This window comes from Loxodonta africana, chromosome 19, assembly GCF_030014295.1.
Source record: "Loxodonta africana isolate mLoxAfr1 chromosome 19, mLoxAfr1.hap2, whole genome shotgun sequence".
Taxonomy (NCBI): Eukaryota; Metazoa; Chordata; class Mammalia; order Proboscidea; family Elephantidae; genus Loxodonta; species Loxodonta africana.
The window spans coordinates 15,832,907-15,850,656 of record NC_087360.1 but is presented as its reverse complement, the minus strand read 5'-3'; the positions used below and the strand labels follow the sequence as shown (position 1 = coordinate 15,850,656).

General features: G+C 44.1%; 1 protein-coding gene across 2 annotated transcripts in view; it reads right to left on the bottom strand.

Annotated features, from left to right (window-relative positions):
* Positions 1-6,284: 6,284 nt before the first annotated feature.
* Positions 6,285-17,750, bottom strand: part of SUDS3 (SDS3 homolog, SIN3A corepressor complex component) — a 41,406-nt gene continuing 29,940 nt past the window's right edge. The window contains exons 11-13 of one of the 2 annotated variants that reach the window (XR_002787998.2): positions 14,568-14,699; positions 13,732-13,816; positions 9,620-9,646 (exon numbers count right to left, since the gene is read on the bottom strand). Coding sequence is in view for 1 of the 2 variants with exons in the window: in XM_003419269.4 (XP_003419317.1) it covers positions 9,548-9,646; positions 13,732-13,816 (184 nt within the window). In the remaining variant the exon portion in view is untranslated. Of the gene's footprint in view, positions 9,647-13,731; positions 13,817-14,567; positions 14,700-17,750 lie in introns of both variants that reach the window. The other variant, XM_003419269.4, reaches the window with a different exon arrangement.

Genomic DNA, 17,750 nt, shown 5'->3' with positions numbered 1-17,750 from the left:
TTACTCCTCTGAGCCTCAACTTGCTCATCTGTAAAATGGGCATAATTAAGACCTACTTCATATGGTTTGAGGCCTGGTGGTACAGTGATTGAGAGCTATGGCTGCTAACCAAAAGGCAGGCAGTTTGAATCCAATACCTGCTCCTTGGAAACCCTATAGGGCAGTTCTTTTCTGTCTTATAAGGTCCTGATGAGTCAGAATTGACACAACGGCAATGTTTTTTTTTTTTTTTTTTTTCATATGGCTCAGAGGAGCCCTGGGGGGTGCAGTGGATAAGTGCTCAGTGGCTAACTGAAAGGTCGGTGTTTCAAACCCACCAACCACTACGTGGGAGAAAGATGCAGCAGTCTGCTTCTGTAAAGATTCACAGACTTGGAAACCCTATGGCGCAGTTCTATTCTGTCCTCTAGGGTCGCTGTGAAAATCGACTCAACAGCAATGGGTTTTGGCTTTCATATCATTGTTGAATGTATTATATAAGATAATGTATAAAAAGTACTTAGCACTCGACCAGGCACATAGTAGGTGCTCAATAAGTGTGAGCCCTTATTCATTACTATTATTGATATTCTGAAGAGTTCCGCCATGTTTGGATTCCTGCAAGCTTCCCCTTCTGGTAAGGTCAAAGTGCGATGTTTGAGGGAAAAGGAGATATCAGAGTGGAAGAAAGAGAGTCAAACAGAATTACTGTCTAACAGGAATGTATGCTGTTGCCCTTTATTGGTTTTACATACGAGGTGGTTTACGAATACTTTCAGGAGCATGTAAGTGTGAAATTGGAAAGCTTCACGGCAGGACTGCCACGAGCCATCGCACCAGCACACAGACGGGGAGGAGGACAAGCAGAGCAGGGCTGGGCCAGGGGAAGAGAGAAGAAAGGAGAGAGGCAGAAAGGAACAGGAAGGTGAGCATGAGATGTGGAAGGACAAATAGATACTGGGCAGGTGAACAAAGTGATTTTAAAGCTCAAAGCTTGTTCAGGCAGATTTATTGTTGGAGACAGTACCCAAGCCACACTCTTTTTTTACTTTGTAAACATGACCTACACTCACCTACTTTTGTTCTTTAGCTCTGTGTGGAATTCTCATTCCTGGCCACGGACACTGTTCAAGGTCAAGCTCAAAGTTTATTTTCACCCAGAAGAAGCTGTAAAGCCTTAGTGATTAATTGGAATGTAGACCTGGGGTCCACAAGGCCTGTTTTGGAATCTTGGGCAATCAACTTACAGGTTGGATGAACTTAAACCAAAACCAAACCGGTTTGCATTGCTGTGCAGTCAATTCCAACTCATATAAACCCTATAGGACAGAGTAGAACCGCCCCATAGGGTTTCCAAGGAGTGGCTGGTGGATTTGAACTGCCGACCTCTTGGTTAGCAGCCAAATGTTTAACCACTGGCTCCTCTAGGGGTGAATTTAGAGGCAAGTTATTTAACCTTTCTAGATCCCAGTTTCCTAATCTATAAAATGTAATCTAAATGGCTCCTCTCATACCACACTGCCTCTCAGAAAACGCTCAATAAAAAACAATGGTCAAATAAAATCCACTGCTGTCAAGTCGATTCTGACTCATAGTCACACACAATAATAACAACAATAGAAGTAATTATTGAGTATGAGCAGGGGCTTGCAAACCTAGGGCCACCACACCCCTACCCTCAGTATCTGCTTGTTCGCTACTGGTGTTGCTGGTTCCCAGGTACTGGAAACATTGCTTTCCTACCTGGCTCCAGAATTACCAGTTGCTACCAATTCTGACTCATGGTAACCCCATGTGTGTCAGAGTAAAACTGTGCTCCATAGGGTATTCAATGGCTAATTTTTCACACGTAGATTGCTAGATCTTTCTTCCCAGGAGCCTCTGGGTAGACTCGAACCTCCAATCTTTTGGTTAGAGGCTGAACAGGTTAATGGTTTGCACCACCCAGGGACTCTGCCTACTTTAACCCCTTGCCTGTCCATACCACCTGCATACAGAGAGGTGATATCCACAGATTTGAGCATCAGTCTAAGGACAAAGAGAACACACTGCTGAGTCTCCAACTTCTCAGAAAAAGGGGACAGACTCTTTTTAAGATTCTGGTTATTGGTCTTCCCATATCAGTAAAGTGAGTTTTATTATTTTACAGACCCGTATCTCTTAGGAAACTGAGCAAGTACAGATTAGAGAAAATTGGTAAAGGGATTAAGCATCTAGATTCCTACGCTGTATCTTTCTTATCTACCTCACTGCTCCAGGGATTTTCCTACACATATACATCTTTTTATCTTAATCATCATTATTATCCTCAAAAATATCTATTTTAGTAAACAATGAAGTTGCCAAAGCTAATATACTTCTCACCGTGACATTATGTCCAAAGACAGTGAAACGGTGCCCAGGTTTCTAGAAATAGAAAATTGTTCATTCGAATTATTGTTGTTGTTAGTGTCATCAAGTCAATTCTGACTCATAGTGACCATGAGACAGAGTAGAACTGCCCCATAGGGTTTTCTAGGCTGTCATCTTTATGGCAGTAGATGGCCAGGCCTTTCTTCTGTGGAACCGCTGGGTGGGTTAAGAACCACCAATCTTTCGGTTAGCAGTTGAGTGCCTAACCGTTTGCGCCACCAGGGCTCCTTTCATGTGAACTAGTGCTTTCTTTGTGAAAGCAGGAACGGGACTTGGCTTTATTGGGGATGGGGCTTGGGGTGTCTCTAACACCAGTGGAAAAGCCCAGAAGTTGGGTTCATTCCTGGCACTGCATGAAAACTGTAAACCCTGGGTTTGGTTGCAAGCAGGTTGCTGACTGTAACACAGCAGGCAGGTTTGACACAGGTGACATCAAACTGGGGTGCTCTTCCATTTCAGTGCCTGCAGTAGTCAAAGGACCCACGAAAAGGCCCACCGACACCCAGAGAGCATCGACATACAGGATGTCCAGCTCCATTTACATTTCTAGAAACCAGTTCAATGGCTCCTACCCCTCTTCCTCACTTCCTAAGTGATAACGCAGGCAGGGAGAAAACAATTTGGAAAACTATAGATATGTGTTTTCCTCCGAAGGTGTTGCTTATTAGATAAAGTAGGCTCTATCGAATCCAATCACTCTTTACATTCTAAGTGGTTCCTTCTTTTACTGTTACATGCATGCAGTTTCAAAAGAAAGCAACTTCCTTGCTAGTTAGTTGTGACTCTCAACTACATGGCCAAGGGGGAAAGCCCGAGTTATCTAGCAGAGAAGTCCTAGCAAATAACACTGTTTTTACTCTAACATTTGCTTTTGAAACTATGTGTGCATAAGAGGTGAAAGCAGAAGTGTCTAGTATAATTCTAACCAAGGAGGAAGGGAAAGGACTACAGAGTGTATGGTCAGGAAACCTGGCTTTGGAGTCTGAAGGATCTGGATTTGGGTTCTGGCCCTACCACTTACTATGTGACCTTGGATAAGTTACTGGAGAAGTGACCACTTCCTGTGACTAAAGGTGCCTGTGTTCTCCTCTGAAAAACTGGGACCACAATAGTATATTCTCCATTGAGTTGCTAAACCCACTGCCGTCGAGTTGATTCCGACTCATAGTGACCCTACAGAACAGAGTAGAACTGCCCCGTATAGTTTCCAAGGAGCGCCTGGTGGATTTGAACTGCCAACACTGGGTTGCTAGGAGGATTAAATGAGACAAGGCAAGTAAAGGGCACAGCGCCTGGAACATTAGCTTTTGCTATTACCCAGTTTGCCCTTGAACATCATTTTATACTAATACCATTGGACAACAATTACAGAACACTCACTATGTGCTAGGCAGTGCTAAGCGCCGGGTTTCATAGAAGAATTAAGTCAAGTCTGAGGTTAATTATATTAATAAAGAAGTCTTAAAGTTGCTGAGCTTATTCTCTCATCCAAAAAGTGGGATTACTAGTACTTTCATAGGTTATTGTGAGGATTAAATGGGAACATGCCTATGAACGGTTTAGTTTACAAAGTACTCGAGAAAAGTTAGACACAGTAAAACCTGTGAAAGTCAGAACCTGTGTAAGGTGGAAATCTGTCAGAGAAGAAAAACTCAATATTTTCTACTAAAACAAGCAATAGGAAAGTGGTAAGATTGCGCCCTGTCAAAGGCTGAAATCTTGGGATACCCAGAAAAACAAGGCAGTCCCATTGAGTTCTGGTTCTCACAGGCTTCACTCTATTAAGAGCAAATCCCATTCACCTTGGTAACAAAGGGGAGGGCCAGAGGGCTGACCTGAATCTTTTTTCCCTTCCCACCCATTGGGAAGGAGCCCTGGTGGCGAAGAGGTTAAGAGCTACAGCTGCTAGCCAAAAGGTCGGCACTTCGAATCCACCAGCTGCTCCTAGGAAACCCTATGGGGCAGCTCAACTCTGTCCTGTAGGGTCACTATGAGTTGGAATCAACTTGACGGCAATGGGTTTTTTATGGGTTTATACAGGATATAGGATACTTATGAAGCGTGTCCTAAAAGCATCCGTTGGAATCGACTCAATGGCACACAATAACCAGTTGGGGAGGAGCCCGATGATACAGCGGTTGAGCACTTAGCTGCTAAACACTGCTAAATGAAAGGCTGGCGGTTCAAACCCACCAGCCGCTACATGGGGGGAAACATGACAGTCTGCTTCCGTAAGAATTTACAGCCTTGGAAACCCTATGGGGCAGTTCTACTCTGTCCTATATGGTTGCTGTAGGGTCACTATGAGTTTGAATCAACTTAATGGCAATGGGTTTGTTTTGGTTTGTTTTTTGTACCCATTGGGAAATGAAGTGGATGCTGCCAGTCCTTGCATCCCTGGGTCAGCCTCCAGCCTACACCAGAACAGCTACAGAACGATCCAGCAGCTCCAGAACTTGAAGGCAAAGGTGATTACAACAGAGAAAACTAGTGGGGCTAGTGGTTACCTTGGGAAGCATAGTCCCTGGAAACCCAAAGGGCATGTGGGTGCTAGGAGTGTTGTTTCTTGATCTGGATGCTGGTTACACGGATATGTTTGATTCCTAAAAACTCAAAAACTTCTATAATTTTAGGATTTGTGCATTTTTCTGTATGAACGTTACACTTTAATAAAGAAAAAAAAATTTTGTCTAATGTGACCACTGCCCTCCCCCCGCCCCCCCGCCATTACCTAAATAATAAAGCAGCCCTTCCCAATGGGTGCACCAAAATGGGTTACAAGCACACCCGGCTGGCCACCTCTGGCAGCAAGCAGCCCTATCAGTTTACCTGCGGGAGCTACACAGGTACCATCATTTTTTGGTTAAGATTGGAAAGCCCTGCTCTAGAGAAGCATATGAACAATATCCTACTCAATCATGATGTAAAAGAGTTTACTTTGTGTAAGGTTTCTCCACCTAAGATCAATTTCATTTGCTCAATTTTTAGTTAGATTCGTTTATCATCTCCCACAAGCAAGGGAATGAATGTACTACAGTCAAGGGTCAACACCCCTAGACCGTTCTTTCCAAAACTCAGTTGTTTGGAACGCTTATCCACTGCTGGTGGGAATGCAAAATGGTAAAGCCACTGTGGAAAACAGTTTCGATGTTCCTCAAAAAGTGGAACACAGAACTACCATGTGACCCAGCAATCTCAATCTTAGGTATATACCCAGAAGTGTAGGCAGGAATGGAAACAGAAACCTGTACACCAATGTTCATTGCAGCACTTTTCACGATAGCCAAAAGGCAGAAAGAACCAAAATGTGGTATATCCATACAATGGAATCCTACTCAGCCATAAAGAGAAATGAAGTCCTGATTCATGCCACAACATGGATGAACCCTGAAAACATCATGCTGAGTGAAATAAGTTGCAAAAGACAAATAGTGTATGATCTCACTTATAGGAAATAGGCATATACATAGAAACCAAAGATAATTAGCGGTTACCAGTGATGGGAGGCAGGAGGAAAGGGAAACTTTACACTTGTTACATTTATGTTAATGGTGGTGGCATGATTTGGAAAAGCATAGTGGGAACAGGTGCTCAACTTGGAAAATGTAATCAATGTCAGTGAATTGTATATGTAGACATTACTGAGGTGGTATATGTTTTATGTATATTTTCACAATAGAAAAAAAAAAAACCTGCCTATTGATCTTTCCAGTAACAGCTTGTACCTCACTCTTCATTGACAACCCAATAGCCACGGAAGCAAAGGTCTGGTGTATTCCTCCCTCTTCCCCAATCCCTGAATGAAACACCTAAAACAAGTGTTCAGTCATTTATCAAGTCGATGGATACAACACAGACTATATGCTGGTTTTCTCTGTGAAAGTTTATTGTTATTTAAAAAAAAAAAAAAAGCCTATACTTTTTTACATTTTACATTCACCTTCCAGAACATTTAACGGTACCAGCTAATGATGTTCTATAAAAAAGGCTACCAGCTGCTTGAATGGCTATACATTTGTCTACCATGTTCTGGTATTAAAGTGGCAGGAACTCTTTGGATGAGAATTGGTGTAACGTTAAGTACTGAGATTTCACATTCCCACATTGGAATAAATTTTTAAAATATAGAAGAAATTACTGAATAAAAGTTCAAGGCTGAAAGCAAAGATTAATAGGAAAAATATATAGTAAAAAAAAAAAAGCCCCCCCACCAAAGAAGAAGCAAGCACCCACCCACTCCAGCCCCTGCATCTCTCTTACAAAAGCCACCCTGTCCTGAACATAGGGTCTGAAACACAAAAACATGTAGTCTGATTCGTAGATCATCTTCTGGGATCTTACACTGGCCCCAGTTAAAGGTTTAAGAAGAAAAATTAGGTTAGGTAGTTAAAAGACATCTGTAAATACTGGTATCCAAACGAATGAAAACATCCTGGCTTTGGTATGTACAGAAATCTACTGGAAATTGTTCAAAAGGACACTGGCTTGGGTGGAGGGGTGCAACGGAGGTACAAAAAAACCTCCTGTCAGAGGTAAAATAAATATCGGGGTAAGTCCCTAACAAACACTTGAGGCAAAGATAATACTTGGAGCAAATGCCCCTAAAAAACACAAGTATAGGTTCCTGATCAGCTCTATCTGGACCAACCTTTCTCAAAGGGTAACTTGCAGGAAAAAGTTTGAATGTGGGAATTCATCTGGTGGACCGGGGTCTGGTGACAGACAAAGACCTTTAGGAACAGGAACTGGCCACCAGGGGTAACAGCCAGCCTCCTCTTACTATTCTTTGGAATCTCAGAGTCTGCGTTTCCCCCTTTGAGTTAGCTTCTGTCCCTCACAGAAGTATCTCCATCGGCTACCGAAAGGGGTTCTCCTGCCCTCGTCGCCACAGATGCCTGCAAGAGTGGTTGAGCTGCTCATTTTTCATCTCTGTGATGACTAAATAAAAAGTGAACTCTTCAGGTATTTGGATTATAACTTGCTATGCTGTGTCTCAAGTCCACTTCACATTTTCCACATCCCCTAGGCCACAATGAAAGTGAGACGGAAAAGTTGTGAGGACGCTGAGGAACAGGACAAGGCAGTGATGGGTGGAGACCATGTCTAAGCATGGCCTCAAACACCCTCAGAAGTTATGGAAGAGAGATGGCCAAAGTGCCCATACCCTGGTCTTCAAATAAACAGTCACTCCAAAAAAGCACAAAGGTGCCACCAGACAAGGCAAGAAAAAAAGGCAACTTGTTGCTGCTTCGACACTGACCTTCCCCGTGGTTATCAATACAATCTTTGCCAATAAAAACAAGCTTTGGTATACTGTTTAGAAGGAAGACCATCATTAAAAACAGAACAAAACACCAACACCCTCAATGGCAAAACATACTTAATGTATTTAAATGAATTTCCATCACAGGGCACTAGCTGATAACCAATAGCTACCTGATGTTATAGGATGTCACATACACCAGTGTGACAATTCCAGTGAGAGAAGTCCTCCCTTACAGCAAAGGTGTCAAAAAACAAACAGTGAAGCCCCAGTTCACCATGGGCTTGGTTCCCTGTCATAAACATCTTCATAACGGGGGCTGGAGGGCAGAGAAGAAACAGTGAACACCCAGGCAACTTTTGATAAACAGTGTCGTTTATCCTAGTTTCTAAATAAGACACCAACATCAAGGTAGGGAGAGAGAGAAAATGGATTATAAATTAAAACAAAAGTATCTCTGTATAAATCTTTGACTCTGAGTCAGTAAGGCTGGGTCTCTGCTGAAGCCAGGACTTAAGAGAAGGGGGTTTTCGTGACAGCAGAACCCTCCAACTCTGGGATGTAAGCATCAAAGACAGCACAAGAACTGCCGGAGACCAGAGCAATCAGAGATTTCCTAGAATGTGTGAGATCTACCAACTGCCCAGAGCTGCTAACAAAATTTGCTCTAACCCCAAATTCCTTCAACCTCTCAAGATGGCAACTACAGTAGATAAAAACCCATCACCCGATGAGTCATCTCTCCACTTCTGGGAATGAGGGAGGGGGCCGAGCCTGGAAGGAAGGCCCTTGCGTCTGGATTCATCAGAAAGAGTCTAAGTTTAATGGCAGCCATGGCAGAGCAGCTTTCCTCCTCTTCAACCTGGGCCTGGTCTCCTGGGAGGCTGGGAGTGCCGAGGGCCTGACAACAAAGTTCCACGGGTTTGGAGTGGCTGACGTGCAATAATGGCACCAGCAACACAAGCGAAACTTGGATGGTGAGAGTCTATAGATCACTGATTACTGTACCATCAATCCTGCCTTCCCACCTACGATAGGTAACCCAGATAATCAGCCCGTGGCACGTCCTACTGCATTTACTTGGGAAGAGGGGAAAGAAATGAAATACAAATGAAAACTTCTGAAATGATCACTTCCTGTTTCCATCTTGAGCTAGGGCAAATACGTTTGAATAAACCCCCAGCATCAAATAACATTTAAAAAATAGTAACTGCAGTACATTATGAATCTGAAATTTCCCCCTCCCCCAGCCCTACTGACTTCAGTACACCGTCTCCAGGCAAATTTTCCCATTGCCCAGCCAGTGGAATGGATGGCACGTGCCAGATGTTACACAAGGCATTTATTTCTCTGACAAGGTGGATAGCCAGGAGAATTAATCTCCTTCTGTTAGGACCTCTGCCCCAAGCTTCTGGGGAAACAGTGAATTGGGCTAGACAAGAGAAGCAGCTATGTGATCCACTAATCAGACTCCCAACGTGAAAATGCACTGTCGAGTGTATCTCTTCCTGCTCTTCTTCATGGTAGAAGGACCCGAAGATAATTAATACAAGAGCTTTCCCTTCAAACTCAAAGGAGCTTTAAAAAAAAAAGTTAAAGACAAAATATAAGCAAAAAATCAAGAAATGAAAGGACAGTAAATCAAACCCCGATACTCCCAAAAGTAAAACAGTCCCACGGTGACCGATGTCTGGAAGTCAAGGCAGGCAAGAATGACACCAAGACGGAAGTGGCTGGCCACAGAAGTGCCTTGCAGAAGCCACAACAGTGTTCTCCATTTGCCAAGGCCGAGTAGCTATTTCCAGTAAGGTAAAATTTTGCTATTAAGAAGAAAACCAAACAAAAATAAAAACCACTCCAGAAAAAGGGTCAAGGGGAGAACACTGTAGAAAGTCATGCCGCTGACCGCCGGCGGATCACAAAGAGTCCGCGCTGAAGTTGGCCCAAGTAGATCCTCATCTTTGTGCTGTCACTTGTCTTCCTCACCCAGATCTGCACAGGAGAAGGAGAAGAAAAGGGACAAGATGACAGCGGCTAAGAAATACTGAGGAGCAAATCTCCCAGAGCATCTAACTACTTGCATGAATTAGCTGTGGGCAGAAAACTCTTCCTTGAATGACCGCTCTCAACTCGTGAGGCCTGTCTCAGGCACCGCCATCATCTCTGGCTATCCTAAAGCATGTTGCTCATGTGGAAGGCAGGCACCTGCCCTTGTCCTCATTCCTCCCAGTCACCTCTTACACCTCTGATTCAGAAAATGGAAAGCACAGCCTTCTTGGGTTCCATTTTTGCCCTGATTTTAAGGGCTCTTGGATTTGGTTTGATTATAGCATTTATCAACATTCAAGGTTCATATATTCATGAACATAAACCTTCAATCAAACTTGGAAATATTTTCCTTGTCCCAAGGGAGTTCCGTATTACAGCCTTTCAAAACTCTAGTTTCCCAGCAATTAAGGCTCATGATGGTAACAGAAAAAGAAGGAAAAAAATAACAACCAAAACCATGCCCAAGAGTGAGTAAAGGCCCAGTAAGGATCACAAGAAGGTTGAGCAGTTGAAGACAGTCCTTCCCTCCTCCCCAGACTACCCTCCCACACACGGTTTCAGGTGTCTTGCACTTCACAGGGTAGATGTATTCTTCTACAGAACTGAGAATGAACTGCTGGCAGCAGGGGGAATGCCCGCGCTGACAGCTGTGCTCAGTAAGTGGCATTCCTACAGGTAGGGATGTGCTCCTTGCCTGGCACCTGATACACCTAAGTGAGGGCTGACTGAGCCCTTACTATGTAGCCCTTACTGTGTACCAGGCACTGAGCTGCTGACGCTTAGCTTTTTCATTCTCAGAACACGCCTGTGAAGTCAGCACTACCACTGACCCATTTCACAGAAAAAGAAACTGAAGCTCAGCAAGGTTACGCTACTTGTCTAGATGTGAGTCCTGCCACCTCACATCAAACGCCCTTGCTCTTCTCTGCTGACCCAGCCCTTGCCTCTTTTTCACCCTTTCTGAACCATGCAATTAAATGGAATCATAAACATGGATTTTTAAAAAGGCTCCGCATCTTGCCCATACATACAAGACACAGTTTTACAGGTGTATCTCTTCCCTCCCCCACTCAGTTTTCAGGTTATAAAGAAGCTTATTCTCAGTTTCTTTAACATGATTATTTAGTGATGGGCTTTCAAGTCAAATGCATGGGTTTAAAAATTTTAGAAGTTAAGGCCTCATATAAAGCTGGGCCTCTAAAGAATTGGGCAGAGCCATTTTAAGCTGAAGAGTGCACCCAAGGAGGGGTTAACCTGGCTGTTCCCGCACGCTCGGATCAACCTGCCAAACCTGTCCACAGTCAAGTCATGCAGAGGCCCAGCGACTCCGGTATCACTTAGGATCTGACCTGAAAAACGAGCTGGGGCGCTCCTGAGAGATGAGAAATGTTTCCCTGGCCCCAGACTCGCATGCCCCCGATGCACTGAGGCCTCTCCCCTCCAGGAGACATGGCTCGGTGTCACCGTTTCCTTGTCAGACCACTCTGACACTCTATTGTGTCAAAAAGTGACAATCTTCAACAGAGAAGAGAAAAAAGAAATCTAACTTGCTCTCTTATTTTCCGGAAAAACCCTGAGGTGTCACAAAGCCAAATGAAGCACTGGTTCTACGGTGAGGCTGAGGGACGGGGGGCCACGCCTGCCTGGCAGAGTACCCCACGGGGCCAGGCACAGGAGCACTGGTTCTACGGTGAGGCTGAGGGACGGGGGGCCACGCCTGCCTGGCAGAGTACCCCACGGGGCCAGGCACAGGAGCACTGGTTCTACGGTGAGGCTGAGGGACGGGGGGCCACGCCTGCCTGGCAGAGTACCCCACGGGGCCAGGCACAGGAGCACTGGTTCTACAGTGAGGCTGAGGGACGGGGGGCCACGCCTGCCTGGCAGAGTACCCCACGGGGCCAGGCACAGGAGCACTGGTTCTACAGTGAGGCTGAGGGAAGGGGGCCACGCCTGCCTGGCAGAGTACCCCACGGGGCCAGGCACAGGAGCACTGGTTCTACAGTGAGGCTGAGGGAAGGGGGGCCACGCCTGCCTGGCAGAGTACCCCACGGGGCCAGGCACAGGAGCACTGGTTCTACAGTGAGGCTGAGGGAAGGGGGGCCACGCCTGCCTGGCAGAGTACCCCACGGGGCCAGGCACAGGAGCACTGGTTCTACAGTGAGGCTGAGGGAAGGGGGGCCACGCCTGCCTGGCAGAGTACCCCACGGGGCCAGGCACAAAGGCTCCATCACAAAATCACGCCCCCTCTTGGCTGAGGACGAACAGGTCTCTCTATAAGATTCCCTGGTCTGGTTGTCACTTGGCTGGAGGTGACCACACAGCTCCTGCGCCTCGGGGAAGAAAAACATTTGTTTATTTGGAAGGCTTTCCCTAACTTCTGAGTCAACAATCATTTTACAAACAAGTGACATTTGAGGGTGTTTTCAATTCCGGAAGCTGGGAGAATGGAAGAGGCTTAAGTTATTTCATAATCCAGTTTCATTAGATTGACTGTGCACTGGCAGGAATAAGTTACAGAGGGTAGACCTGTAAAAATCAATTTCTTGGCAGACTTGTGGGCTGATAAAAGATCAAGCCAAACCACCCATTGTTTAAAACTTTTTTTTTAAACTACTAACAAATCACACAGTGCTGACGTCCAGCTAATGAAGGACCAGTCAGAGGACTCACAGGGCAGCCATATCCTCCTTGAGCGTAACCCTCTGAGCTAACTTTAAAACAAATTCCTCCTGCAGGAGGGACTTGCAGAGGCCAATCCCTACTGGCACAAGCCTGGGAGTTGGGTGCTCAGAGGCACAATAGGACACACCAGACTGGAAAGTGAGCAAGCAAAGAGTAGAGTGTGGGCCTGATCAAGCAGAATGGAGCTCCAAAGCCAGCACCCATTCACTGAGCCCTTACTCTGTGCTCAAGTAAGTCATCGACACAACAGAAGGCCAAATTCAGCCCTTAATTTTGGTCTTTTACTCAATAAATGCTCATTAAGCACTTACTGGGTACCACTGACTATGCTGGATGTTGGGGACAGATAGTGAACAAGGCCACCAGGTCCTGCCACCACAGATCTTCAAGTACAGGGGAGGTGAGGAACCGTAAATAATCACACTCTGGGAAGTGCTAATGAGGCAAAGTTCAGGGTGTTAGGACATCTGCCGAAAAGCATCTAATTTGGGCTGAACAGTCAGGAAAGCTTTTTTGAGTGGAGTGGACAAGACAGTTCCTGGGCCAGACGTCTTCACACGCCTCATTTAATCCTCACAGCAAGAAACAAACCTATTCTTTTTTTTTTTAATATAAAGACTGTCTTTACTGTGGCCAAAGCTGCACATCTATAAAGTTGCAGAGATTATGAAGTTAGTTGGTGGAGAGGTTTTCTGCATTCTTCAGACAGAAGTTGGAGTCCTGGATCATGAGGAAATAAGCTGGCCCTACCAAACAACTGCAGACCAGGAGGCTAAGCGTTGACACCCTACGGAAGCTCAGAAGTTAATAGTGAGTCACATCTAGTTTTAATTTTTTTTTTCTTTTGGGTGTTGTAATTTCCTTCTGGTGTCCTGAAATGTGTGGTCAAGTCCGGTCAGACATTACAACCTAGTCTAAGAAACAAGCCTATTAATACATACGGAAGTTTTAGAGGAGTAGCAGACCCAGGTGGAGCACAGGCCACAGGCAAGCTCCACCCTCAGTGGATAGTTACCTTAAAAAGGAGGAGGGTTGGAATGCACAGACATCACACAGACTTGCCTTTCAGTCTTCCCTGAATCTACCTCAGTGGTTCCCAAGTCAGTTACTGAACAGGGACTTCACAAACACCACAGGGACTACACAGGTCAACATAAACTGCTGCCAAGCAATGGAAGAGCTTTTCAAGAGTGATTTTGACTATGTGCAATTTCTGCTGAAAGTGCTGACTTCAGAATATAAGGCATGATTCTTCTTTCTTGGTGGCATTTTCAGGTCTGTCATATTTTAAACCCTTCACAGAGCAATTTTTTGCTTTCCTAAAGGGTGGAGGGGTGTGTCCCTACCTCATTGGCTCCAACGGAGCTGATCACACAGCTGAGCTTCTGGTTGTCCTTGGACTCCAGGTAGATGGCTTGGCTCTTATGGTACCTGCCAAAGACAAGGTGCAAATTAAACAAAAACAAAAACCAGAAAGAAGAAGGAAAAAAAAAAAATCTTAAGTAAAGGAGCCTTAATTTATATTTGAGGAAGACTCTGGATTTCAGAAGGTATAAATTAAAGGCGTCTGTCCTTAGGTTAGATTACATGACCTCTTCTTCATCTGGATCTAAAACTTACATTCATTAGTTGCCTCTGCAGAGGTGATAAGGGTAGCTGGGGAAAGAGTTGAGAGACTAACTACATTTTTTTTTTTTAAAGATAATATGACCCTGTTGAAAAAGTAAACTAAAAATTTTAAAGTAAAACTTATGCTTCCATTTCCTGTCCTCACCCTAAAACTGAGGAAGGCAGGGCAGATGAAACAAATACGTGGGCTTAAACAACTGTCCTGGTAATTATTTTCTGTTTGTCCAAATAAGTCACCAGGAAGGCCAAATTCAGCCCTTAGTTTTGGTCATTTACTCAACAAATACTTATTTAAGCATGTACTGTGTACCACTGACTATGCTGGGTGTTGCAGAGACAGTGAACAAGGCCACCAGGTCCCTGCAACCACAGAGCTTCAAATACAGCAGGGTGAAGGGCATTAAATTATCACACTCTGGCAAGTGCTAATGAGGCCAAGTTCAGAATATCACGACGTACACCCAAGGGCACCTAATTTGGCCTGGACAGTGAGGAACACTTCTCTGAATGGAGTGAACAAGACAAAGGCTCCCCTTTCAGTCCCTGCATCTACCTCTTGCCTGTAGTGCAGTGCCACGTCCAACTTCTACAGGTTCAGGGACAAGGCCGGGGATGAAAGAAGAGGAAGCCAGGGCCAAAGGCCAAATGGGACAATGACAGCTGCCACAGGACACAGGAGCAGCTGCTGGATTACAAGAGGTGGAAATATCAGCTGAGCTGCTGCTGGCAGCACCGGCTTGGGCCAGCCCCAGTTCAGTCAAGACAAAACCTTTGGATCATTCTGGTTGCACAGATCTGGCAAAACAGACCCACTAACTCATGCAAATTCCACCCAAACCCACCTCCCAGCAAAGCAGCGCATTTCATTATTATTTCTCTGGGGGAGGAAGGCAGACTGTTTTGCTGGTATAATGAAATAGCCTACTGCCAAGATATCACAGCTAAAGGATGGACTTCACTCCCACAATGAGCTTTTTCCACTCCAGGTTCTCAGCGCTCTTTAACCTGCTAAGTAGGAGCTGAAAACTCAGGTTTCCAAGTCAATTTACTTCCTGAAAATACTGTTGTTAAAAGAAATTGAATCATAAATGCAATTAGGACAGTGAGATTGGTTTAGACCCAAGTTTTAAAGCGGCTTTTGGCCATAGATTAGTTGGTAAACTGGGTCAGGGGACCTTCATTATGCTAAATACGTAATAACACAAGGTCTGAACTATAAGATGCAGGAGGGAAGGCTGAATTAGTTCACAGCCAAACTCTAACTCTGACACTTCCTTGGTTTCCCTCCCACGTCTAAGCCCACTGTTCCACGTAAACAGTAATGTCCTAAGTAATGGTTAGAATAAAAATACAGAGAAAGAAGACTAGCCATAATCTGTAGGGACCGTGAGTTATTAAAAAGATAAAACGCAAAACAAAATGCAACTAGCCTCAAGTATCATTCTGATACTACTTCCTAAATATTTTAAAAAATAAAGGGCATTAGGTGTGGCACAGAATTGTATTACTAGTGTGAACACGGGATTAGTATACCGCTAGGTGCAAAAAAAATGATTATGTCCATTGCATTACTGTGTCTGTGATAAAATTTATACACTTACATGTGTATCATTCATATATATATGATATAGAGCAAGTTTACATATTAAAACACGTAAGTGTATATTAAACATGTATTTAAATTTTATAAAAATATAAATTTAAAATGGTATTCCTTTTTTGGCACAGTTTTCTTTCCCTAAAATAAACAAATATTACTTATGCAAAAAAAAGTAAATAAAGATTTGCTTGTAAATCATGGTATTGCAATAGGGGAGGAACAGTTCGGAAAAGAAAGGTGAGAACAGTTACACAATTGGATGAACGCAATCAATTCACCGAACTGTACACGGAGAAACTGCTGAACTGGTGTATGTTCTGCTGTGTATACGACGACAAAAAATAAAATTAAAAAGTCATGGTACTAGAAAATGCTTAAATAACAAAGGTGGGGTGGAAATAAAACTTAATGTCACCTTTCACAAACGTCTGTCACAACAGTTAACTGTGGAAGAGTATTCTATCAATGATCACAGGTTGTATTTTCCTTCGAGTGTGCTTCGAACTCAAACCCCACCATAATTCAACCGGCTTGAAGGTGACCATGAGGACTAAACAATGTGACCTCGTCCACTACAGTCTCTAAGAGGTCTGGGACTTTTGCGTCTGGCCACCTCCCAAATCTGCCTGCTCTGGGATCACCAGATGGTGGTGGGCTTGAATATCCACCACTGATCCCACTTTTTCCTGGAGGAGAGCTGGCCAGCGTGCGTCCCAAAGCAGCCAACTTTGAACCCGATTCCCAACTTGTTGCCCTCGAGTCAATTCTGACTCGTGGTGACCTTACTGGACACAGCAGAGCTGCCCCACACAGTTTCCAAGGCTGTAGTCTTTACCCAAACAGACTGCCACAGCTTCTTCCTGCGCAGCGTCTGGTGAGTTCAAACCACCGATCTCGCAGTTAGCAGCTGAGCACTTAACCACTGTGCCACTAGAGATCCTTCCTGACTCCCAGGGCCCTCCTAAACCAGTGTCTTTGGGACCTCCAGGGAACTCTCATGTCCCCAAGAAAGGTCTCGGGGAACCATTCTCCCTCGATATCAAACCTGTTCAATTATTTGAATTCTCTGAAAAAGTCAGTCCTCAGGAATTGAAAGTATTCATATGGAGATGTCTGAACGAGACCAAAAAGTATACGACAACTTTAAAAAACTACTTTGTAATTTTTAAAGACCAATAAAATAGGAAAAAAGGATTCAAAATATATTAAGACATAAAAAATGTTAAAAGCAATACCCATTTTAAAAAAACCACTGCCATCGAGTGAATTGCAACTAATAGCGACCCTATAAGAGAACTGCCCCATAGGGTTTCCAAGGAACAGCTGGTGGGTTTGAACTGCTGATCTTTTGGCTAGCAGCCGAGCTCTTGTAAAATTGTACATTATTATTTTCTGCCAATTAACTGCTTTTTGCAAGCCGCATTTCACCTCTGCAGAAAATACTTTAAATAGCTTCAGAGAACAAGCCCCAAATGTCAAATTGGCTTTATTACTTTATTACTAATGGAAATTCTGATTTTGGAATCCCTATAATTAAGCTCCTAAAGCTTTGCCTCTTACAACCCAATGAACTAGAATTACCACTACTCTCTTTAAAAGAAAGCAATTTCTTTACAAGGTGGGTCGAAAAGTGGGATGCGGAGGGGGAGAATGAATATAATTTTGTATCCTACTGGGAATCCTGATATTAACATTTCAATTCCCAGAAACCAAATTTCATGCGTTATGTAGAGTACTTCAAGAAGGACCGATTCTACCTGAAAATACTTGTTGCTTTAACAGTCTTTTATGGCAACTGAACAGCAGAGGGTTAAATTCACTTGAGCAAGTGCGTGACTTCATTTTTGATTCACATTAGCAGTTCCAGCTTTAAAGGAGGGAGAGAAAAAAACAGCCCACCAGCACCACCAGTAAGTTCATTTAAAACATCAGCGACTTTCACAGTATTTTCTGAGAGGGGTCATTAGTCCAAATCAGAATGGGAGGAAAAAGCAAGCAGCATGATAGGAAACGCATAAAGAGCTGTACGAGGCCAAGGCAAGGGGAAGATGTTTATCTTTCAAAATTAAACGTAGCTTGATAAGTGTTCATGCCAAGATGGGAAGCCTGAACCACGTTTATTTCACTGAAGTCATT